The sequence below is a fragment of the Miscanthus floridulus genome, unplaced genomic scaffold (genome assembly GCF_019320115.1).
Source record: "Miscanthus floridulus cultivar M001 unplaced genomic scaffold, ASM1932011v1 fs_507_1, whole genome shotgun sequence".
Classification (NCBI taxonomy): Eukaryota; Viridiplantae; Streptophyta; class Magnoliopsida; order Poales; family Poaceae; genus Miscanthus; species Miscanthus floridulus.
Window position 1 is genome coordinate 8,001 of NW_027096855.1, and position 27,126 is coordinate 35,126.

Consider the following 27,126-nt stretch of genomic DNA (forward strand, 5'->3'; position numbering starts at 1 on the left):
ATACACCTTCTGTCCACTTTTCTCTCTTTTGAGAAACTCTTTCTCTAAGAAAACACCGTTCCGAGCAACAAACACTTTGCCCTCTGATCGGTTGTAGAAGTAATACCCTAAAGTTTCCTTTGGATATCCCACAAAAAAGCATTTGTCTGATTTGGGTGTTAGTTTATCTGTCATAAGTCATTTGACATAAACTTCACAACCTCAAATTTTCAGAAAAGACAAACTGGGACTGTTACCAATCCACATCTCATGTGGTGTCTTAACTACTGACTTAGATGGTACCCTATTCAATGTGAAAGCGGCTGTTTCTAGAGCGTATCCCCAAAATGATAACGGTAGGTCTGACTGGCTGATCATAGACCGAACCATGTCCAACAAAGTCTGATTACGTCTCTCGGACACGCCATTTCTCTGAGGCGTTCTAGGTGATGTAAGCTGTGGAACAATTCCACAACTCTTTAGATGATTGCTAAACTCGTGGCTCAAATATTCGCCTCCACGATCAGATCGCAAAGCCTTAATTTTCTTGCCACGTTGATTCTCTACTTCACTCTGAAACTCCTTGAACTTTTCAAATGTCTCAGACTTATGTTTCATTAAGTAGACATAGCCATATCTACTAAAGTCATCAGTGAAGGTTATGAAGTATTGGAATCCGCCTCTTGCTGTCGTACTCAATGGTCCGCACACATCAGTATGTATGAGTTCCAGCAAGTCTGCCGCCCTCTCAGGAAAACCTATGAAAGGCGTCTTGGTCATCTTGCCTAGCAGGCAAGCCTCACATGTCTCATATGATTCAAAATCAAACGAAGTTAAAAGCCCATCAGAATGGAGCATCTTCATGCGATTCTCACTTATATGACCTAAACGACAATGCCACATATAGGTAGGACTTAACTCATTAAGCCGAGGCTTTTTAGCACTTATATTATAGACAGGAGTATCTTCAAGATTTAAAATAAATAACCCATTCACAATGGATGCAGAAGCCACAAACATGTCATTTTTAGAGATCATACAACCATTGTCTTTACTCACAAATGAATAACCATCCTCCATCAAACATGAAGGTGACACAATGTTTTGACTTAAACTAGGAACAAAATAACAATTATTCAACTCCATAATAAATCCTGACGGGAGGTGGAGTTGCATCGTCCCGACGTTCAACGCAGCAACTCTTGCATTATTGCCCACGCGGAAATCAACTTCTCCCTTTTCCACACTTCTACTTCTTATCATTCCCTGCATCGTATTACAAATATGAGCAACCGATCTAGTATCAAATATCCAAGAATTAATATAAGAATTAGCAAGGAAAATATCCGTAACATAAATAACAAGTGTACAAGCTACGGGAGTACCTTTACTGCCGTGATCCTTTATGGATTCTAGGTACAGCTTGCAGTTCCTCTTCCAGTGACCTTTCCCATGACAATGAAAGCACTCAGCATCAGCAGTTGGTCCAGCCTTGGGCGCAGGTGGGTTTGGCATAGAGATCTCATCTTTAGCCTTGCCCTTTTTCTTCTTCCAAGAATTACCCTTCTTCTTAAACTTAGGCTTGTTTTGGACCGCCATCACATGGCTACTGCCAGCATCTTTCTTAATGTCAGCCTCTACTATTTTAAGCATGCCACATAATTCATTCAAGCCCTTCTCCGCCCCATGCATATGGTAGTTCGTGATGAAATTTCCATAGCTGGGCGGAAGAGACACGAGAATAAAATCAGTAGCTAATTCAGGGCCAATTGGGAAGCCTAGCTTCTCCAACCTCTGAGTGTAACCAACCATTTTGATCACATGTGGCCCAACTACTGTGCCCTCTGCTAGCTTGGTTTTAGCAAAAGCCTTTGAGACATTGAACCTTTTAGTCCTAGCTTGAGTCTGGAACATATCATTGAGCATCATGATCATATCGTGCGCTGCATGGTTATTGTCAAACTGCAACTGCAGATTTGGTTCCATACAAGCAAGCATAAGGCAACTCACTTCAAGATCAGCATCACATACTTTTTTGTAAGCGTTTTTCTCTACAGCAGGTGCATTATCATCAGGCTCATCTGGTAATGGGGTATCTAGAATTTCTTCCTTTTTCTTAGCCCTGAGAACAATTCTCAGGTTGCGGATCCAATCCGCATAGTTTGCTCCATTCAACTTATCTTTCTCAAGAATTGAATGCAAAGTAAATGGTTGATTGCTAAGCACCATTTATCTACAATAAAAGTAATGCAAAATACTAAGACAATGTATCCAAGACAGAGTAAACAATATTCGCCTTTAATATAATCTACTCCCACTAAAATCAATATCCCTCTATTGAAACTTAGTGATTCAAGACCGACAACTAACAAGTCTACTAGTGAGCTTTAGCATCACCACTAGAAGACATGGTAGATTGGTAGGCAACTCTTTGCTAATCATATCACATATGACTCTTGTTGTTGGGTAGCATCTCTATGCTTTGGTGCCCAACTACTCATGCTCCAAGGTCCCTAACCGTTAGGATGACCTTGTCCAAGTAACCAACCCTTCTGCTGTAAGTATCTGATACGAACCTGTCTAGTCAAGGAAAACCAGTGGCACCCTAATTTCATAGACCCACCACCGATTGTACAAGACACATGACAGTGCAAGGTTTGGGGAAGCATTTTAACTTAAACATTATCGATGGATCGTTCTACTTCACCATCGCATGTAGACAAAAACATTATCGCATGTGAAAGTAGAACATAGTAAGAACGGCATTAACACAGATATGACATGGTATAGCCCAATGTTCCTTTGGGGATCTCTATCTCCATCGAACTGTTCCTCATGATGATCTCTATCTCCATGATCCATGTATGCCATCCTTCAGTGATGAGTCCACCAAGACTAGCTATCACTAATGCAAGGCAGTGAAGAAAATTACATAGTTGCGGATAGGATCAGCATAGTTTAGCACATAGGCCATTACATCAAATTGATAATATCTTTGTGGCTCCAGCCATATTGTCATACTCATGACATGCAAGCCATGAATTAATTACATACATGCATCACATACACATAAGGGCTATACCAGTCACAAATTCCTGCAAAACAGAGTTAACCGACTCCGACGTCTAATCTTAAAACACCAAAAACACCATCTTCCCGGTCATTTTTTGTAAATCTAATTTCAGTGAAACCGCCAAAGGGGGTGAGAATCAAATGTAAAAAAATTTTCTCTACAATTTTCATATAGAGTTCATCTCAATCCGAGGTCGTATGCAAAAGTTATGGTTGTTTTACCGAACAACACTTTTTCTTGCACCCCAGCGCCCGGCAGTAGATGCAATCTATCACCGTTGCGCATCACATGCGCTCGGCACTTGACCTAGGCTTGATTCGATCAATCTGATTGATCTCCATCTTGCCATGACTAGATTTACATGTATCACTTAACTCGGATGGCGGCATTCCGACCGGTACGAGTAGATCGTTACAATACCAACATGGTAAAATCACGAACCATGATCAAAGACTCATCTACAACCGCGCATATCTCCATATGCACTCATCTGAACCTATAACAATGTAGTAACGGCTCTGATACCACTATAGGGTTATGAGGATGCTACGCTAGCCGGAAAACAAAAAAATCAACCTCATAAACCTGGATCTACTACTAGTTATAGATCACGGGATTACCACTAGACATGCAGGTGCAACGGAAGCGACTCGATGTAGTCGAACGCGTCGTAGCAGTGCCATGAAGTTGCAAGGTCATCTATCCATCCATCCATCTGTCCCCTTCATGCGGTTTGTCCTTGTGCTCTAGATGCAGCACCTCTGAGGTATCTACACGTACAAGGAGGAAGCATCGTGCCTCTAGACTGCTAGGTCCATGAGGAGCAGCAGGTGCGGGCATAGGATGGGCGGCGGCGATTGCCAAAAAGGTGTGGATTACTTAGCCCCGTTGCCCACCCCCACATATTTATAGGTGTCCCTAATGAGCTCCCGAGTTGGAGGCCCATTAGTAACCCTAAGCCTTGTCAAACTCGGATCCAATCCAAATTAGGCTTCCAGCCCCTTAAGCATGTGACCCTATGGGTTCTCGCACACATAGACATGGCCTGAGTACTCCTACTCAGCCATTAGTTGATAGCAGCCTCTAGCAAGGCATGTCAACTCCTATGCATACGCAAAGATCATATCAGATGAACCACCACAAAACCACATACTTGTTATTCCCTTGCCTCACGATATTTGGTCCAACTCATAGGTTAACACTTAACCCAAGCATGGCCATGCATTTCTTGATCTAATCATTAGAGTGATCCAGTGATATCTCTCTCATATAGAGAGGGGCAAATTCCATCTTGATTGTCTATGTCTCATAGCATGTTTCCTGACAAATCCAAAAACCACCTTTATAACTACCCAGTTATGGAGTAGCGTTTGATAGTCCCTGAGTAGGTCGTTTCACATCTTGAATACATACAACAATCTCAGGTCTAAGGACATAACGTACATGATGTGAATAGAGATAATAACGACATCTCACGTTGGGTCAGTCCAGCCCCATGTCATACATGTGCCCACATTATTAGTTTGACATCTCCATGTCTATGACTTGTGAAATATAGTCATCAACTAATAATGTGATGATTCATTATTCATGTGTGTCCTCACACGAACTCTGACCAGGGACAACATTAGAATAACCATACAAGTAAAAGAGTTTCACAAACAATTCACATAATTGCTAATCGATACAGGTTGTCTTTAATGGAAATTCAATGAACTCATAATATATCATGGATACAAGGCAATATAATCGTCTCTATGATTATCTCTTGGGCATACTCCCAACAATTTTTGCCATAAAAATTCTGTTAACCACCCATCCAGGTGGGTTTCCATGTCCGTTAATCACATGTTGAGCCAACCATGGAAACACCAATCTGGCCACCCATGAAAACACTTTTCTTTTCTTTTTTATTGTTCTTTTTCTTTCTCCTATTTTTTCTATACAAACATCAAAAATAAATAATAAATATAATATCATGTCACACCCAATTTTAAGGATAAAATTGAATGCACTAACTCATGTGTGCCTAGGGATCAGTCACACACACAAGCTGACAAATTATAAAAGAGTATCATCACAGTGTATCTTACATCACGATAATAACATAACTTAGTCTTACACATCACAGCGTAAAATAAAAAGATAACTCTCTCTCGTGGAATACCATCACAGGGAAGGTCAACTAGTTGACCACAAGCCTAAAAATCCTTAGGAAACTCCTCATACCCGTTGTCATCTGTTACCCATCCGAGATTTTTATCCAAATATAGAAATAAACAAGCGTAAGTACTTCCCGTACTTAAGAAGACAACATGGGGTTATGCAACTAAAAAAGATCACACTAGTTTACTGCAGTTAGCACTTTTAGTAAGTCAAGATTTTATTATCAAGTATTATCAAGTTATGCTTAAGCTCCCATTTATACCCACATAATCAGATATCAGAATCATTTGCATCAGATTATCATCGTATACCATCATAAATGAACCACAATGAGTAACCAATTATTCTGTGAGTTTTCTAGGCCGCTCGTGACCGTGAGCATGGCTATTATAACAGTTTGTAACCCTCTGCAGAGGTGGTGCACATTCACCATGAGTCATGATTCCCATATGCTCGGGTTAATTACTCTCATGTCGCTGCCAAGGTGAGCGGGTAGGGTACACTATGAAGCCATTTCATAGGTTTCTCTAACAAGTTAGGGCCGCTAGGTTTCCTCGGCAGGCAGATGTAGGAACCCCCTTTCCTATGGCACATATCCATCGCGGCTATACACATAGGAACAGAGGCAGCCCTATACCCAACGTGGCAAGCCCCTCTTGCGCCATAAAGGTAACATCTAACAAGCTAGAAAAGGTCCTATTACTGAGCTAAAGTCAGAGCCATATGACTCTCACGATTGCACTGTCAGTCCTAGCTTTTGCCGACAGATAAGTCCTTATGGAGGGCCGGGAGCAACATGATCAAAAGTCATTTGCACCTTCGCCCTATGGATCAGTTGTTATAAATCATGTTATACTTTTAGTTCCATAGAACCATTAACCATCGTATAGATCATGTTTAGATAGAGCACTAGCAATCTACCCATATGCAATTAACCCATAGGAGTCAAGGGAACATGTCATCAAATAACTAGAATGTCCTTATGGTTATCAAAGTTAGACACATGCACATGAGAAAATGATTAAAGTGAATAGGACATCAAGGAAGGCCTATGCTATACTTGCCTTCGTTCACAAACTCTTGCTGGTCCTACTGGTCATCGAAGAACTTTTGATCTCCAACGTTCTCCTCACCGTCTGAACACGACCAACACGGCAACACACAACATTCCAGGAACATTCATGCAAAGCAAACAATCCTATGGTTAGAACAGTACACTAGTAGTATAGAAAACAAGATAAAATGTTTATGAAAAGAATCTACATCTCGCTACGATCACGTCAATGCGAAGTTCATGAAATTCGGAGCTAAAACGCGAAAGTTATGAATTAAACGCGGTTTCCTATAGCACTTTATTTAATTAAACCTAACCATGAAATTTAAAAGCTACAAACTTGATTAACAGTGGTACTAACACATAGATTATGAAATTACGAAGCTAACGCAATTTGAACGGATCAATTCGGAGCTAAAATGAAGTTTTTATGAGCAAAACAAATCTAGTGGCATTTCTATAAATACTGAAAACATATTTTGGACTAAAACAGTGTACTTTACATTTTCAAAATGAGAGAGCATACTCTGGAAACTATGCTAGGGATGGCGGGTTCAATTCATCCGAAACCGAGGGACTCTTAAGCAAAACTGCCAGGGCGAAAGGGTATCGGCCATTCTGGGTCGTCGATCAAGCAAGGAACGGCCTGGATTAGAGAGGGGAAGAGAGACGAAGGGATGCCAGTCGGGAACAGTAGTTCCAGCGGCGGTGCAGCCATGGCTGGCGGTGAGAATAGGCTGGTGCGTGTGGGATTCAGCCTACGGGCCATGGTTCGAAGAACCGAGAGCACCGGGGAGTAGCAGGTGTTCTCGTGAACCCGTCCAGGCCGAGAAGGCGACCGGAGGGCACGTCCAAGGTGGCAGTCGCCATGGCCAGCAGCCAAAAGCACACGGGCGTGCACGACAAAGGCTCTAGAAGCCATGAAACGAGAAATAAAATGAATGGGAGGAGAGAGGGGAGTACGGCGAAGCTCACAGCCGGGAGAAACGGGGTCGACGGCGGCTCGGAGATGGTGGTTCACACGGAGGGGCGGATGGTGGATCCCAGCGACTTCGGAGCGGTGGTTGCGGCGTCCTCATGCACGGGTGGGCACAAAATTGGAACGGGGAGGGCAGCAGGGGTGCGCGCGGGGGTCACGACACCCTTTTGTAGAGGTCGGGCGCGGGGCGACGCGCCCATGATGCCAGGAGCGAGCGGCAGTTGCAGCTCGTGCCACGATTGCAGAAGGAAGGAGACGGCGCCGACAGGTGGGGCTGGGTGGTCAGCAGCTGGGTGCGGGGCGTAGGCGCGTGGTGCTGGGTCGGCGCGTTGGCTGGGCCATGTAGTTGCGGCTGAGCTGGGCTGGGAGAGCGGCGACGGTTGCCTGGCCGAGCTGGGCTAGCCCAAGAAGGAAAGAGGGGGAGGGCGAGCGGGCCACGGGGAAGGAAGTGGGCCAGTAGGCCGAAAGTGAAGAAAGGAGAGGAGAGAATGAAGAAGCCCCTTTTTTCCAATCAATTTCAAATTCCATTTTCAAGTTGAATTTGAATTCAATTCAAATTCTAGTCAAAGCCAATCATTACAAAAACAAATGTGCAGTAGCATGAATGCATCAACATGTTACTAACCTTATATTTGATTTTATTTTCACAAAAATTATTTCTTTCCTATATTTCAATGCTCACATAATAACATAATTAAATCAAATTTTCTTATTTCAAAAGACTGAATTTTTTGGGTGTTACAATTCTACCCCCCTTAAGATGAATCTCGTCCTCGAGATTCGGACGACGTCGACTGAGAGATAGGGATACTCCGTCTTTAGATTCTCCTTTACTTCCTCGTGTAGTCCCATCGTCTTGATAAGGATCCCACTTTCCAACAAAAATTCCTTACTTTATTGGTCAGAAGGAAATTCTTCCACCAATCTTCAAAACATGAATGATTCCGGTTAAGTTGCTCGAACTTGAAATACTATTCTTAGTCCTTGGTGTTGTTCAAATCTTCTTAGCATAACTCTCTCTTGCTAAGGACATCAACAATGACTTTTACTTCTCTAGGTGATAGCACTTTTCCAAGTCATATTCAATTTTTGTCCCAACAAAGATATCACAAGCTCAAGACCAACTTGGTGGAGATGTCCTGTAGATTCTTGTGATCCTCCTAGATGTCACTTGTACTTCCAAGAAGATAGTACTTTCATGCTCCACAAAGGGTAACTTCAGATAACTTGTTAGGTAGTTCAACTCATGTTTCCTTAATTGACTTAATGAACAAGGTACTACATTTTTCTTCTTGCATAAGGACACATTCCACACCTTGATAAAGTGCATCCTAGTGGACATAAAGCTCTTGTCCTGATTTAGCAAAGCTAATACATAGGTTCTACTCCAACCTCTTCTTGGATTCCTTCAGCACTTAGCTGAGGTCTCTTGATCCAAACTAACTTGAAAGCTTCTCTAGTAGCTCTATCAAAATCTTAATGATCTTGGATAAACCTTCATTGAACCTTTAACCAAACCTTATTAAGACTCTGAGTTTCTCTCACATCTTTGGATACCACCACGCTTCCGCTGCGCAAACAAGAACGTAGGACACTTCAACTTGCAAATTCTTCAGCTTGGCTACCCCCCTTAAGAAATGATAGACTAGGGGACACCAAAGTATAGCTTGCACCTCCTTCTAGATGAGCTAACTAATATCAAGACGTTCTGTCATCCCATTGATACTCTTGTATATAGGCAAGAACAAGAAAGCTAGAATTCTTCGCGAGCAGAAAAACAGCAGCGTCGTAAAACGGCTATAACTCTCATTCTGTTAATCCAATGAAGTTGTAGCTTATACCGTTCGAAAGCTTATAAAATTCTCCACAACTTTATTATAGAACACTTTTCCAAATTCCTCAGTTAACTTGGTCGAAAACAGTACACAATAGAAACTACTCTAGATTCCAAACAGAACAAATGCATTGCCTTGTGATTTTTGTATCTCCATAACCAAAATAGCTATCAAGCTGATTCTTGCGCTCAGAGAACATATTGAAGTGTACTATTGTTCAAAATTTTCTCATGATTTTTTGTTGTCTAAGAATAGAGATATAAACCGAAGAGTGTAGACTGCTCCGAAAAGACAGGATTAAACCATAACCCAACTATTTATTACACTAATCCTTATACCTTAGGCCTATAAAGTAAATGAAATTGTGGGAACACCCAATAAGATCATTGCAGTCATTACAAAGATTCAAAACAATCATAAGCATAATGATAATTCAACAAGCAATAAAAGTGCACAACTCAATTATTAACTCGACTTGCGATACTATCGTCCTTATTATGCTAGGGGTAACAATCCTAAGACTTATCTTCAGATTACACAAGAAGGTGGTGAGGAACAGTCCTAAAGGCATGTCAAATCAAGGAGTGGAGATGAGAACAAAGATTTTAAAATAAGCATCAAGGTAGAGATGAATAGCAAGGGTAGAGATATAGTAGAGAAGAAAATATCAAGGTTCATAGAGCAAGGTTTTTTTAGCAACATCTAAACCTTAAAACGACTAGTTTCTACTAGGATTGGGTCCTACAGTCAATATGGCTCTGATACCAATTTGTCACACCTAATTTTAAGAATAAAATTGAATGCACTAACTCATATGTGCTCAGGGATCAGTCACACATACAAGCTGATAAATTATAAAAGAGTATCATCATAGTGTATCTTACATCACGATAATAACATAACTTAGTCTTACACATCACAGCGGAAAATAAAAGATAACTCTCTCTCATGGAACACCATCACAGGGAAGGTCAACTGGTTAACCACAAGCCTAAAAATCCTCAGGAAACTCCTCATACCCGTTGTCATCTGTTACCCATCCAGAATTTTTATCCAAATATAGAAATAAACAAGCGTAAGTACTTCTCGTACTTAAGAAGACAACATGGGGTTATGCAGCTCAAAAAGATGACACTGATTTACTGTAGTTAGCACTTTTAGTAAGTCAAGATTTTATTATCAAGTATTATCAAGTTATGCTTAAGCTCCCATTTATACCCACACAATCAGATATCAGAATCATTTGCATCAGATTATCATCATATACCATCATAAATAAACCACAATGAGTAACCAATTATTCTGTGAGTTTTCTAGGCCGCTCGTGACCATGAGCACAACTGTTATAATAGTTTGTAACCCTCTATAGAGGTGGTGCACATTCACCGCAAGTCGTGATTCCCATATGCCCGGGTTAACTACTCCCATGTCACTACCAAGGTGAGCGGGTATGGTACACTATGAAGCCATTTCATAGGTTTCTCTGACAAGTTAGGGCCGCTAGGTTTCCTCAGCAGGCAGATGTAGGAACCCCCTTTCCTATGGCACATATCCATCGCGGCTATACACATAGGAACAGAGGTAGCCCTATACCCAACGTGGCAAGCCCCTCTTGCACCATAAAGGTAACCTCTAACAAGCTAGAAAAGGTCCTGTTACTGAGCTAAAGTCAGAGCCATATGACTCTCACAGTTGCACTGTCAGTCCCAGCTTTTGCTGATAGATAAGTCCTTATGGAGGGCCGGGAGCAATATGATCAAAAGTCATTTGCACCTTCGCCCTATGGATTAGTTGTTATAAATTATGTTATACTTTTAGTTCTATAGAACCATTAACCATTGTATAGATCATGTTCAGTTAGAGCACTAGCAATCTACCCATATGCAATTAACCCATAGGAGTCAAGGGAACACGTCATCAAATAACTAGAATGTCCTTATGGTTATCAAAGTTAGACATATGCACTTGAGTAAATGATTAAAGTGAATAGGACATCAAGGTAGGCCCATGCTATACTTGCCTTGGTTCACAAACTCTTGCTGGTCCTACTGGTCGTCGAAGAACTCTTGATCTCCAACGTTCTCCTCACCGTCTGAACACGACCAACACGGCGACACACCACATTCTAGGAACATTCATGCAAAGCAAACAATCCTATAGTTAGAATAGTGCACCAGCAGTATAGAAAACAAGATAAAATATTTATGAAAAGAATCTACATCTCGCTATGATCACGTCAACGCGAAGTTCACAAAATTCGGAGCTAAAACACGAAAGTTATTAATTAAACGCGGTGTCCTATAGCACTTTATTTAATTAAACCTAACCATGAAATTTAAAAGCTACAAACTTGATTAACAGTGGTACTAACACATAGATTATGAAATTACGAAGCTAACGCAATTTGAACGGATCAATTCGGAGCTAAAAAAAGTTTTTATGAGCAAAACAAATCTAGTGGCATTTCTGTAAATATTGAAAATGTATTTTCGACTAAAACAGTGTGCTTTACGTTTTCAAAATGAGAAAGCGTACTCTAGAAACTACACTAGGGACGGCGGGTTCAATTCATCCGAAACCGTGGGACTCTTAAGCAAAACTACCAGGGCGAAAGGGTATCGGCCATTCTGGGCCGTCGATCAAGCAAGGAACGGCCTGGATTAGAGAGGGGAAGAGAGAGAGGAAGGGATGCCAGCCAGGAACAGTAGTTTCGGCGGTGGCGTAGCCATGGCCGGCAGCGAGAATAGGCCGGCGCATGCGGGATTCGGCCTACAGGCCATGGTTCGAAGAACCGAGAGCACCGGGGAGTAGCGGGTGTTCTCACGAACCCGTCCAGGCCGAGAAGGCGGCCGGAGAGCACGTCCGAGGCGGCGGTCGCCATGGCCGGCGGCCGAACGCACATGGGCGTACGCGGCAAAGGCTCTAGAAGCCATGAAACGAGAAATAAAATGCACGGGAGAAAGGGGAGTACGGCGAAGCTCACAGCGGGGAGAAATGGGGTCAACGGCAGCTCGAAGACGACGGTTCGCGTGGAGGGGCGGACGGTGGATCTCGGCGTCCTCGTGCACGGGCGGGCGCGAAATTGGAACGGCAAGAGCAGCAGGGGTGCGCACGGGGGTCACAACACCCTTTTGTAGAGGCCGGGCGCGGGGTGACGCGCCCACGATGCCAGGAGCGGGCAGCGGTTGTGGCTCACACGATAGTTGCGGAAGGAAGGAGACGGTGCCGATAGGTGGGGCCGGGTGGTCAGCGGCTAGGCATGGGGCGCAGGCGCGCGACAGCAGTTAGGCGCGTGGTGCTAGGCTGGCGCGTTGGCGGGGCCGTGCAGTTGCGGCCGAGCTGGGCCGGGAGAGTGGCGACGGTTGCCTGGCCGAGCTGGGCCAGCCCAAGAAGGAAAGAGGGGGAGGGCGAGAGGGCCAGCAGGCCAAAAGTGAAGAAAGGAGAGGAGAGAATGAAGAAGCCCCTTTTTTCCAATCAATTTCAAATTCCATTTTCAAATTGAATTTGAATTCAATTCAAATTCTAGTCAAAGCCAATCATTACAAAAACAAATGTGCAGCAACATGAATGCATCAACATGTTACTAATCTTATATTTGTTTTTATTTTCACAAAAATTATTTCTTTCCTATATTTCAATGCTCACATAATAACATAATTAAATCGAATTTTCTTATTTCAAAAGACTGAAATTTTTGGGTGTTACATCATAGCTCTTTGATCTCTAAACTTTTCTATAAATAAAAATAAAACAATAAATATAATATTATTGCTCTTTGAAATCTAGATGCTTTCCAATAAATAAATACTCCCATCAATAAATTATTGATGTAGCTTTGATTAGGAATAAAATTAATTTATGGTTAAGGCTAGCACCCAGACGTCCGCCCCAGGCTCGTGTCCGGACACAGCTCCCACACCTTGTGCCCGCATCGCATCCCACTCGCTCCGTCCCGTTCCCAACCAGCCTAGAGTCTGGAACCGTGGCCCGCACCCATCCCGTGTCCGCACGGCGAAACTGCGCCCCGCGCCCACCTACCCTTCTTGTGGATGCACGCCGTGGAGGCGTCTGCAGGCCTCAAGCGCCGACACATGAACCACAATGGCGCACCAGCAGTAGCAAACGGACAATGGCCTACAACACAAGATCTACTTTTAAAATATGTAGATAAAATATCTGTAACATACGTATGAAAAACATATGAAATACTTGAAATATGCGAGTATAGCCATTGTAACATGTGCAACACTAGATCAACTTTTGAAACATCCGGATGAAACATTAGAAACAAACGTCTAAAACACATGAAACATACGCTTGCAACATGCGTATATTACCATTGCAACATATGCAACATCCTAGATCGACTTTTACAACATTCAGATGAAACACTTGAAACATATAAGTTGGAAACACCTGAAACACTTCAAACGGCATCGTCGACAGCCACACCCCCTGGTGGGGGACTACAGTAACTAGCAAGCTCAGGTCCAAAGGGAATGTCGAGGATAAACAACCTAGCGTACGCAAGCCTCCCCTTCCTGCCGCAGGAGATGAAGTCCGTACCAGTGGTGACCTCCTCTTGGTGGCGCGGGGATGGTGGTGGCATGGTGCCCGCCATGGCTACGACGAGCGAGGTGGACAGGGGCGCGCTGGTGGATAGGGTCGACGTGCAGGATGGTGGCATGGCGTGGCTGGCGATGGGGTACGGCACAGTAGGGGGAAGGGCGCTGGGTGCGTGGGGGCAGGTGCATGGTGGGGGAAGGGGGCGTTGCGCGGTGGATGCGCGGTGATGCTCTGATAGCCAAATGCGAGTGCGATGAGGATGAGCACACCTATTGGGTTGTCCGCTACACAGGCCCATGAAGAAAGCGTTCGAATGAGGGCAGACGTCCGTGTCCATGTATTAGCGAAAAAATATTCTTATTATTAGAACTTGGTCCGTGGATGGTCCAACTAACAATAAAACTGTAATTTGAAATGATGAACAATTTATTATCGATCTAATCTAAATAAATGTATCTGCAAGTTATATGCATATACCAGCGCAATCAAACCAGGGCTACCATATGAAAATTGAGGTATCCATTATAATCATGAATAGATAGACCAATTGTGGGGGTATGGCCCCTGGTATCCTCAAGACAAGACATGGGCTGCACCAACAGAGGTGGCCCGGCCCACAAGATCAAGGCATGCACGGCGCTGCTCGGCGTGCATCGCAAGCTATTGTATAGTACCAAATATGCTACTTTACTTGTAACCCTGTCCCTCCAGACTATATAAGGAGAGGCAGGGGTCCCCTAGCGGACAAGATACATCATGATCTATCTACTACATCTCAATACAATATACCAAAGACACAGGACGTAGGGTATTACGTCGATCAGACGGTCCGAACCTGTCTAAATCGTTGTCTCTGCGCCTTGTGTCACCATCCGGTTCCTGATTACGCATACCCCCACCGACAAATCTACCATCACGGGATACCCCTCGGTGGACTCCTCGCTCCTTGGTGCTCGGTCATCGCCAGCGACGCCGGGGACTCCTCGCTCCTCGGTGCTCGGTCATCGCCAGCGACACCGGGGACTCCTCGCTCCTCGGTGCTCGGACATCGCCAGTAACGCCGGGGGACTCCTCGCTCCTCGGTGCTTGGACATCTCAGACATCGCCAGCGACGCCGGGACTCCTCACTCCTTGGTGCTCGGTCATCGCCAGCGACGCCGAGGACTCCTCGCTCCTCGGTGCTCGGTCATCGCCAGCGACGCCGGGGACTCCTCGGTGCTCCCTTGGTGGTCGGATCTTGCTACGTCTCGTCGGTGTGCTATCAAGTTGCTCCATGCTGTTCGGATCAGGGTGCTGATCTTGGGCAGCACATCTGGGGTCTTGATACGCGCATGTCAGACGACGTCAGCAAGCTTTTGGACTTCTTTTTCTTTGATCCTGCTACAAGATTCATTCTTCATCTTCCAACAGTGCTCGGGGACTAAGTGGGCACACTTCACCTTGTGGTGAATGTGTTGTTTCTCATCTCGAGGCTACGCCCGGGGACTGGCTGCCTGCTCGCTGGTCTTCTACTTCCTGACCCTGGCACCACGCGACTAACGTCATCTACTGTTAGGCTCGGGGACTAAGTGGGCACACTTCAGCTTGTAGTGAATGGTGCTTGTTCTCATCTCGAGGCTACGCCCGGGGACTGGCTGCCTACTCGGCTGGTCTTCTACTTTCATATATAGACAAGACATGGGCCGCACCATCAGAGGTGGCCCGTCCCACAAGATCAAGGTATGCACGGCGCTGCTCGGCGTGCACCGTAAGCTATTGCATAGTACCAAATAGGCTACTTTACTTGTAACCATGTCCCTCCAGACTATACAAGGAGAGGCAGGAGTCCCCTAGTGGACAAGATACATCACGATTTATCTACTACATCTCAATACAATATACCAAAGACACAGGACGTAGGGTATTACGTTGATCAGACGGCCCGAACCTGTCTAAATCGCTGTCTCTGTGCCTTGTGTCACCATCCGGTTCCTGATTACGCGCACCCCCACCGACAAATCTACCACCGCGGGATACCCTTCGGTGGACTGCCGAGCATCTTCTGTCGACACCAATCCTTGACAGATATGAACTAAATCCTCACTGACTATAATCATATATTAAAATTACATATTTTTGCAGATCCTTAGAGAAGGTCAAGGAACTCAATATTTAATATCATCAATACGTGGGTATTATGAAAATTAAAGTTATGACATATTCATGAGTAAATATTTTTATACCTTACAATATAGGAACAAAAATCTGTCAAAATTATATTTAGTTCGGTACAACCTTAATAGGATATTGTCATATTAGTACCATCGATATTAATTTATATTGTGGATGCCATGGTCACCATAAAATAAATTATAGATTTTAAATTTTATAGAATGATATAATATAAAAGATAAATAGATATGTAACGTTAACATTGACAACTTTTTTCTCCTATTGCAACGCACAGGCAATTTTGCTAGTATATATAAAATATTTTGATGTGAAAAATCTTTAGAAGTAGATTTTGAGCATTAATTTTCACGTGCCATTCCGAGGTTAATTTGTCTAGTCTTTTATGCCAGGAAAGTTCCGTTATAGTTTTTTTTTTGCATCAAAAGAACTTCCATTATAATTGAGTTTTGTTTTGTTTGACATCCTATAAGCGACAAGCACTAAGCCAAAACACGCATTCACGTTATTGAACCATCGCTGCCGGTTACGATGAAGCCGATAGCTGTCGGTTCATGGTTTCAACCACCAATGATAGCACAGCCGTGATAGGTGGACTATCCCTGTCATTCGTGGCTCCAACCGGCAGTGATAGACATGGTATTATTACTACTGCTTAAAGCCACGAAGTGACAGTGATAGCCTTATTTGTACAAAAAAATTCATAAATTTTCATATTTCATCGAATTTAGATAAACTTTGTATCAAAATTTTAGAGTTTAAAGACATCTAAAACTGTAGTTGATAACTTCAATTTGAGATGGTTTACAAGTCCAAATATGCAATATAAGTTTTCAGATCAGATTTGAGATGATTAACAATGTTAAATGGAGATTAAGTCAACATCAAAGTTGTACTACTCGATGAGATCTACAACTTTGCAGTTAACAACTTTTTCATTTGAGATCATTTGAAGTGTCAAACACACAATATAAAATTCGAAATTATGTAGCTAAAAGAATAGCGTCAGTTATATAGTTATATATGTCGTGTACTCAGCTGGTATGTGCGCTCCAGGGAATGTAACGTTGAGGTCTCGAGTATGAATCCTAAGAAATAGTCAGGCAGTGATGAGGTTGTCTCTATCACTGTTGATTTTCACTCCCGGAGCCAAATCCAGTAGTGATAGGGAGTTTCGACCCGGCAGTTATTATGAAATCTGGAGTAGCTAAGCACTGCACTGACTAATTTAATCCAAAACTTTAAACTGACATAATAGAGACGGTGGACAACTCACTTTAATTATATTTCAACATTTTCCCTCGTGTGATGGAGAGGATGGACAATTTACTTTAATTATATTTCAACATTTCCCCACATGTGATGCAGAGGGCGGACAATTCACTTTATATTTCAATATTCCCCCTCACGTAGTGTCTTGCTCTAGCTTAGACGTGAAATAGGAACGGGCAACAATTATTTACTCCTTTAGGTTGGCAAAAGAAGTTTTAAAAAAGACTTAGGTCAAACATTGAAAATATAAATCATGAATAACTTTTAAGTTGTTGAGTTTGAAAATATGAAAATCATATAAATAGATTTGTCTTAAAAAATACTTTCATAATATATACATATATCACTTTTTAATAAATATTCTTTTATAAAAATAAGAAGTTAAAGTGATGCTTTGAAGACTATGTCGTTATCCAAACCGATTTCTTTTAGCAACCAGGAGGGAGTATTTAATTGCTATCAAAATTTAAACCTCTAACTATCGCGACGTAAGCTGTGTGGTCAATCCAAAAATATAAGATAATAGAGAAGGTGGATAACTTTGGGTTGCCAACCCCTTCCGTCTTTGAGTTATTGAGTTCAGCTTGGGGAGGTATAAGTTACGCTCTTTAACTTTGAACGGATACCATGTGGCCACGAAGGATGAACGAAGAGAAGCCCTGAAGGTATATCACAAGACGAAACCCAAAGGTGTATCCTATGATATGGCTTGAAGTAGAGGTGAAATTTGGGCCGTGTTGTGCGTGCCAGCACAGTACGATCCTCTCGTGCTTCCTGCCGTTTTGGGTTGTGCTCTCTAGACATGCGAGGCACTTCGGAATAAATCTTTTCACAGGCTAGGCACAGCCCGTGAAACGTCAACACCCCTTCAGGTCATGCTGGCCCAAGCGCGGGCTTAAACATATCTTTACTAGTTTTGTTTATTCGCCGGTGATATAAAATATATTTTGCGTATACTTTTATAAAAGTTTTAGGCCTTATTTGGATGCAAAGTATTTTTAAAATATTAGAGAAAATATTGTGATTTTATAAAATATTTTGGTTTTTAAAAGCTACAAGGTGTTTGGATGTAACAAAATCTTGTAGTCTCTAAAACCATGGTTTTATTAAAACTGTAGTCTTTTTGAAGTTTTAGAAACTCCACTCATGATCTCTTTTTTCTAAACCACGATTTTATGCCTCTTTGGCTTATAAAACCAAAGTTTTGTGACACTACAGTTTTTAAAAACCGCATCATCCAAACAGACCCTTAATGATTTTTATAATCTATTCAAGAATTAGATAAGAGGTAGTATAGTAAATGCTAGAAAATTACATTGTAGCATTGTAGATGTGCTTGCATGCCATTTTCGTGTTTAGCCAACCCAAACACAACCCAACATGTGGCCTGGGCCATGTAGCCCATCGTGTCGATCCTAGGCACGGCACGGCCATCGGTTCCGTGTCATGCAATCACAGCCCAAAATAGTTCGTGTGGTGCCATGCTTTGAGCCATGCAAAAAGACCGTGTCATGACCTGTCTTCAAATAGCGTGGCTCAAGTCCCAGCTCTATGTTAGCCATGCAACACGAGGCGAAGCAGAAAGAGTGACCCTTGGGGATAACCCAAGGGAGAGGGCGCTCGGGTGCACATAGGGCTGTGTTCACGTGGACTGGGCAGATTGGTAATATGCCTCGACGACTGTGGATATCATGTAATTCTGGAGGCTTTGTTTGCTTCCCCTATAAACAGGGGTGAATCTACAGGGTATACCGGGTGCAGTTCCAGCCAGTAGAGGATGTATACATGTATTTGTGAAAAATAAAACAAGAAAAACTCACCGAAGAAGACGATAATGCAGCAGCCGCTGCTAGTCAGCTACGGCCTTGCCGAGACGGCCTTTTCAGGCCTACACAGCCACACAGCGGGTGGTCTAGCGGTACAAGAACCCTGTTAATCCATGATTGAAAATTTCTGTCGCGGATCATAAAAATACCGTCTCTAAACAGTATTAGTGATGGTTTTAGATATCATCATGAATTAAGTATCGCGGATTAACCTGCATGATGATTTTTAAAAAAACCATCATAGATTAACAGAATTTGTGACGATCTTAGATCATCACAAAAGAGCCCAAAGTCTAGTTAGCCCAACCCAAACCCATTGTTTGTGACGGAAAATATATAGCCGACATGAATGAATTGCCATATTATTAAGGATGCTTACGTGGATAATGACGTGGACACCGTCTCAGTCTATTTATTAACAGGCCAAAATAGAAGGTGTGCTAGTTTTTAGCCCATTTTTAGCCCAATTTTAGCCATTTTGGCAGCTCAATTTCAGCCATTTTGCAGCGTAATTTCATCACCAATTTTTAGCGTCCTTTTCAGCACACTACTATAGCACATACAACAAAATAGATACAACCCATATACGCAACCTATTTTCACATATACAGCATACTACTGCCCATTTTCACACATCACGTAATAACTGATGCTTTTATCCAGCAGTACATCAAATAAAAAATCTTATGTTTTCATCCAACATCATATCACATGAATTCTCATCCAACATCAGATTACATAATTTTTCATCCAACATTAGTTAACATACAAAGTTTCATAAAAAAATCCCATCAAACTTGCAATTTACCAAGGCACATAAGCCAACAACTAAATAGAAATTCTAACAAAATGCATACAACTTCAGCAGCTTAATGCATGCAGCAGCAGCAACAACAAAATGCATGCAATTAGTAGCAAAAGATATACCACCATGTATAGCTTAACTTGGTCGAAATTGACTTGGCACAAGTTAGCAGCAGCAAAATGCATGAAGTTAGTAGCAAAAGATATACCACCATGTATAGCTTAACTTGGTCGAAATTAATTTAGCACGAGTTTAAGTTTTGCTTCCATATCAGATTGATTCTTTTTCATCTCCTCTCGATCCTTGATCCTTGCCTCCTTAGATTCTTGCACTTTCTTTTATAAATCAGCCAATTGTACATGAAGCTCAGCATTTGCCCTCCTCTCTGCTTCCGGTTTGGCCTCAGTGTTCTATTCATTGGATCTAGGCCGTGCATTTTGGATCCCCATATTCTGCAAGAACTTATTCTTCTTGATGTTCTCAGCAAGCATGTCACTTACAAACAGAGTAGCAGACTTGGGTTCTTCACCTTCTGTAGGTGCAGACAGCTTGTTTCCCATTTGAGTCTAGTAAAAAAGTAGCAAACATGGTTGATCATGAAGTGAGACAATTTAAAATTAAGCATTACAAAGAGCAAATCAAATGCATCTGGTTTTTTATCATTGTACTTGTCTCCTTGAAAACAACATTTATATGTAGTATCAAATTAACATTACAGAATTTTGTTCAACTAAATTTTAAATGCTGACGCTGCTTCTGTCTTCATGAAGAGGTCTCCGTGACTCAGGGATTTGGCAAGTTTTTTTTTTTCCTTTTCTATGTCAATCAATTATTTAATTAATCCAAAAATCTAAAAAAATATCAAAGGCTCAGATTTATTTGAGGTATTACCCAGTAAAGGGTGTACCGTAGCATTGCTCTCCACTTGCACTAGAGCGATAACTGTCGTTTATGTGTTTATTAATGTGGCAACATCGTCTCACTTTAAGCACTCATGTTAAGCATTTTCTATTGTACACGCCCTTAGAAAAAGAGAGAAATCTTAAACAACCTCACAAGAAACCAGTATTCGAGCACCATTTTGGTGGCTCTAAATGGTCGCTGAGAACAATAGCCATTGCATCTAATAATGTTTCCTACTCGCACAACTTTGCCATTACAAAAAGTAATCCTAACTAGTATCTTTAACATCTATTTCTAAATTACACGCTCCGGCATTACAAAGACACTTACCGAAAGTATCTTTAACAGCTGCTTCTAAATAGCACACAATCATCAGAAAATATGAACCCAATAATGTACCCATAATATCTGCTTCTAAATTTCCCGCAGGGCTGTTACAGAAACGGAATTCAAATACCCCAATACTAACATCTAGAATAGCCACCTGTCTTGGATCATTCTATATTTTTCACCTAAACATTAGTTTAGGTTACTCAGTTGCATGATGAAGTTCAGAGACAAACTATATAAGAAAGAGTGCACAAATGACTCTGCACAATAATCTCATTCAGTAGAGAAATATTGTAAGGAAAGGTAGTTGATACAAGCATCGGTACACTGTATATTGTAAATTAGTCAATGAGTTTTATTGCCCATGTACTAATTATGCAAGCAAACAGGTTAACAGATTAATTTCACTAATTGTTGTTCAAAACTTCCAATCTTCAAATAAAAATACATCTTTGATAGACGGAGGTTGTATTTGCTTCCAGCAAGAATATCTTTTATAGATGAATTTCAGCAAAGAAAAACGTAAGGTTTCTGAGGTGGGGCAAACTTATTGGTTAGGACTTCCAGAAATAACTCTCCGCTTTATTTCCACTGTTTTGCAGGCAGAGAAGCCACGTTGATTATTTATTTGAATACATGGATTTCAATGTGATACCGGAATGCCTCCATTTCAGCTCATCTTTACAAGGTTTGGACGATCTAATATCGTACTGGATCATCGCATATGCAACAAGAGCAGCTCTGGCTTCTCCACGAGGCTCTTCCACTCGTTACAGAATCTTGCAACCGTGGCCCCGTCAACCACTCGGTGATCGGCTCCAACAGTAACCTGTACGCCATAGGTTGAGGGATGAAATTAGTGAAACACAGCGGTGCAGGCATAGTTTTAGTCAAACATGTAATGTAACAGGCATACATTGATTATGGATGAAGGGTAAACGTTTTCGTTATCATCAAAGCGAGGAAGTTTTTGAATCCGCCCAAGGGCAATGATGGCAACTTCAGGTAGGTTCAGAAGTGGAGAGCCAAACTTGCCACCAATGGCACCTATGTTGCTAAGTGTTATAGTGCCACCTTCAATATCTGCAGCGCTTAGCCTGTTGTGCGATGCCATCTCATGCAATCGCGCCAATTCCTTCGTGATCTGGTGCAATGACGGTCAAGATAATCAGAATATTAGGCAGAAGAGGCACACAACAACCATGACTGCTGAAGGTCTCCCTGGACAGTCTTCAAATTCTCTGGTCTCAATACATAAGTATCATATTTACTACATGGCATGCACGATTGCATAGTTATTGTGCAAATGACTAAGAGCAAGTATAGTAAAAGGCTGTAGGTGGCCTTTATGCTGGGGTGGAGGAGAGAGGGGAGGAAAGAGAACAGAAGTGGGCTTTAAGTTTACAGCCAGCTTATGCAAATGACTAACTAGCTGAATGAGGGTTATCTCAACGGAAGTATTCTTCAGAGGTTTGGCTAGAAGATTAATTATTTATTTATCTCCAAAGCTTGAGTACAATAATTTATTTTCATTTCTGCAGAAGAAAGAAATAACTTCTGAAACTATCCAAACTTATTGTGGCACATTGTTCCAACCTTTAGGAACTAGCAACAAAATTATCATGGATTCCAGATTTCCAGGAGAAAAAAAAAGTTGCTACTAACCTCCAATATTGATAGGGACTGCACTTTCTTGATGTTTGGCACGACTAATCCATGTGCTGTAGCCATCGCCACCCCAATGTTGTGGGACCCTAGAATTTTTTTTTGAAAAAAACAAACTATTTTTCATCACCTTCACCACAAAATAATGCATTGGATACAGTCAAAATGGTGTAATACTGTACTATGTAAAGGAAAATCACAGAGTATCATTCATATTTGAATTTTAAATCACATGATGTATTGTCAAAAGTGCAACAACCACAATGATGGTAAATAGAACTACTGGTCAGTCTTCTGTATTCCTACCATATGAACATGACCCCTTGTCATTCATGTTTCAAATTGTTGCACGAAACAATTAAGTTTTGTTATTGCAAGCAGCAAACACCAGACTATATGCTATGCTACTCCTTAAACCTTCCTGCCACAATAAGTGGACTTCTTGGTGGTAGTTTGAAGATGAGAAGGGCAAGCATTGAGAAAAAGAAGTGTACATGTTTACAGACTAAAGTAGCAATTGAATGGGTAAATAGGGAAATGTAGATAACAATTTTCTGATGGGGGATTTCTGAAGTTCTGCAACTGAGTCATCAGTTCAACTGTTTTCTGTATCCTTTTCTGAGATGAAAAGAAACAATAACGAAACGAAAAATTCAAAGATTGCATACCTTTGAACACAACTTCGTTAGTTTCCTCGATGAAAGAGCTGTTCAACATAGGGTATTTACTCAGTGCCATTGAAAGTGATTTTATGAGGAACGGAAGGAAAGTGTGCTTGATAGTATGATCCTTGTTCTCATTTTGAAATGTGGCCTTTAGTTGTACAAGAGAATCACAGTTTATTTCCTCCAGATAATGAAAATGTGGAACTTTTGCAGCCAGGTTCATTGATTTGACCATTGATCTCTGGTATCCCCTGCAGAAAGGAAAGATCAGCTTAAAATCACATATATACTGAGCAACCATGCATATGACCTATCATTACAAAGTAGACATCTTGAAAACTTTTACAGTACCTGAGAAGGATTTTCTTATCTTCATACAGGTGCTCATGGAGCAATGATTTCCCTTCCTCCAGTAACTCAACTTGACCAGTGTTCCCTTCCAAAGCTGATGATTGTTCTTTGCAAACACCCTTGCTGACAGCATAATTCAACACATCTTCTTTCAAAACCCTACCATCTTTCCCAGTTCCAACGATTTCATTTATGTTGATACCATACTGCTTTGCTAGATGCCTAACAGCTGGTGTAGAGAGAGTTCCACTAGGAACATTGCCTTCACTTAAGGAAACTGCAGACTCTACTCCAAGGGACTTATCAGCGGATGGAACTATATTATCTGGGGAAACAATTTGGCTGTCACCCACAATCATTTTCAGTAAAGTTTCACCAACCTAAGAAGTATAGATTGACTTAGGTAAGTTGTTGGGAAAAATAAGTTAGCGGAAATACTCCAATAACAAATACTTGTCACTTTGACCAAGATCCAGTCAAACTTTTGAAACTTCAACCACCATAATTTTCAGTATATTTAGTTAGGAAACATAAAAATCATGTGTAGATTTTTCTTGAAAAGGGCTTTCATAATCTCATGCATTTATTAGATATAATAACTATATTCTAATGGAGAATAGTAGCCAAAGTTGCACACTGAAGATGTTGAAAAGTCAACAAGTATTTGTATTGCTCACTGGAGAGAGTCCATTGAGTTATGTAACTTGCAGCAAAATAAGTTTAACCAATGTAGGGAGTTACACAATCTGTTGATACTGCAAGAATCACCACAGAACACACTTAAAAGTTGTACAACATGCCATCAAGTTTATTCACATAATTTCGAGAAGTAACTTTGACAAAAATCGATCTAATAACTACCTTGACTATGTCACCAGGGCCAAAGTGAATTTGATGTACTTTTCCCTTGAAACGACTTGTGATCTCAATAGTTGCTTTATCACTCTGTACTTCACAGAGTGGCTGGAATTCATCTACTTGGTCACCCTGCAAAATGAACAACTCAGCAAATTTAACTGCAGTTACAAAGAGATTGCAAGGCAGGAATTATAAAAATCTAGATGAGTGAACAAAGAAATCTAAAGGCACAGTATATGCATGATTAATTTGTGTTCAAGATCTCACTCCCAGAATAGTCTTCAAAGTTCAAATTGTTAGCAACAATAGCTTTCTAGTTTTTTGAAGATTTTTTCAGTCATATCCACATTTCTTTGTAATACCTCTTTTTTATCACCTATGTTCAAGCAATGCTTTCATGAGCCTTTTAATGCAATAACAAAGATCCCTCTAAGAAAGAGGAACCTTTACAGTCCAATCAATGTATAATATGTGAAAAGGTACAAAACTCAGCACGCCAAAAGAAAATCAGCTGGGAAGCAACCGACCCTATACATGACAGGGGCAGCGCATAGCCTCTTGTTTGAATCACATGAACTTGTGAATCTACGACGCAAATGGCTCTAATCCAAGCATCACAACGGTGTTGTGAGCTGCCACTTATGATTTCATTCTGTGGTTCTCGGCTGGAGAAAAGGGCCTCCAGATGCTTCTTGCGAGATCTTATGGGAGGGGTTTCAGGGCAATAGTGTGGTTGTTCTGGTCGTTTTGTTTTCAGTTCTTATTTTCAGTATGATCTAGAGTGCTGTGGGTCTGTGAGTGTGTGTCGTAGGAATTTCTTCCCCTGTGTTTTCAATGAAATGATAAGCAGCTCTTCTGCGTGTTTGAGCGAAAAAAAGCGTAGCACCTAGGTCCTGGGTTCCACTCCCAATGGGAGTGAATTTTAGGCTGGGTTTAAAGGGGCCCTCGTTAGCACACACTCTATCCAATAAACCAGTAAGCTGCATTTTTGGACCGGCTGTGTATAGGTTTCTCCATGTAGAAAAGCCCGGGAGACTGGTCTCTTTTTTTCTAATTCCATCGCAAAAATGTTTGTCTTTCCTACAGCATTTTTGGTCAGCTATTTAGGCAGCAGTTACAGTTTTTATCACACCAATTGATATCGTGAGGGAAAAAGGTAAGCTGAACTGCTACTGAACCCAATTGATAAATGTGCTCTCAAACAAGCATATCAATTCAAATTTGAAGAATCAAAATTCTTCCTGAATGTACCAATTTCCTTCCCTAATAACAGGAAACAAATTGTTCAACTATGTACGGTACGCATGAAGTGGAGCGTGCCCACCCAGGTTCGATTCCCAGTTGGGACGAACGGGTGTCGCATGGGGTATTTCCCCATATTTATTTCGTGCAGGTCCTAGACACTCGCGTGGCGCTACAATGGGACTACAACGTGCCCGTCGTCTACGAGGCTCGTGTGGCTTCGGTGATCCCCAGAAGGACGTTTGAGGTGTATAGGTAGTAGCTTCTCGGTGTGTGTGGTAGTGTGAGTGTGTTGTGTAGAGTATAGATACTACAACTTCAAAAACAATATCTCTGTTAACAAACGAAATTTTATGACCCATATCCCCGGAGCACAATTCTGAGCAGCAGAACGGGACAATTGAACCTGTATGCAGCCTCGCACTCACCTCGGCGACGAACCAGCGCAGCAGCTCGCACTCGGCGATGCCTTCCCCAGTCTGCGCCAGTGGCAGCTCCACCAGCTCAGAGGCCTCCCCCGGCGGCGCCTGCGCCGCGGAGGCCTCGCTCGCGAAGCACCTCCTACCGTGCCCCTGGGGCCACCGCTGCACGGTTCCAAACCCAAGTCCAAGATCAAAACCGAAGTGAAAGTGAGGGCTGGGCTAAGGAGTGAGGTCGGGGGGTCGCGGACTTACGGCACCGAGCAGCCGCGCGGTCGACGCCGAGGACGCGGCGGCAGCAAACCGGTACCGTGGAAGGAGGAGGAGACGCTGGAGCGGTGGCGCGGAGGTGGCCGCAGGTACCGTGCGCGTTGTGGTAGGCGGGGACGGAGGCGGAGCCGGCGGTGAGGCGTGTGGAGGTCGGCCGACGGCGGAGGCCGCGGGGCGCAGACGGGAGCGGGAGGCAAGGCGTGCCCAGGCCATGTGGGCGGCGTGGGGAGGAGAGGCTTCGTGTCGTCACTCGTCACGTCTCCCGCTGAAGCGCTGCTGGTGGGTGGTGGCGGTCTTGAACTGCGCGCGGTGGAGTTTTCGATTGGTTGGCGCGGTGGCCGGTGGCAGTTGCGTGCGCTGTGCACGACGAGAAGACGAGGAGTGCGGGAGCGGGACACTGCAAGTGCGAGCAGCTGACAAGGAGCTGAGTGAATGGGGACTCAGCCAACCTTATCAGCTGCTGCTCCTGCCTTCCTGCCCATGCTTCGTGGAAAGCATGGGTCGAACACGAGCTGAGCTGGCGGCGTCAGCGTCTTGGCAGTTTCCAGTGGATTTGGTTTCTGGGCTAACTTCGGCTACAATCTTAGCCTGTTCCTATTAAGTCGGTTGTCAGTCTCAAGGTGTGTTTATTGCCTGTGTTGTTTTGATACAATCATCTTTTCTCTGAATCGGCAAGCTTACCCTCTTTGATGTATTTCG

General features: G+C 42.5%; 1 protein-coding gene across 1 annotated transcript; it reads right to left on the reverse strand.

Moving 5' to 3' along the window:
• Positions 1 to 19,635: 19,635 nt before the first annotated feature.
• LOC136532022 (lipoamide acyltransferase component of branched-chain alpha-keto acid dehydrogenase complex, mitochondrial-like) lies at positions 19,636 to 26,866 on the reverse strand. The gene is made up of 8 exons (XM_066524659.1): positions 26,413 to 26,866; positions 26,167 to 26,322; positions 24,500 to 24,625; positions 23,639 to 24,018; positions 23,291 to 23,538; positions 22,623 to 22,711; positions 21,874 to 22,101; positions 19,636 to 21,786 (listed from the first exon to the last, which is right to left on the reverse strand). The coding sequence occupies exons 1-8, from the start codon at positions 26,638 to 26,640 to the stop codon at positions 21,673 to 21,675; spliced, it is 1,569 nt and encodes a 522-aa protein (XP_066380756.1). The 5' UTR covers positions 26,641 to 26,866; the 3' UTR covers positions 19,636 to 21,672.
• Positions 26,867 to 27,126: the final 260 nt, after the last annotated feature.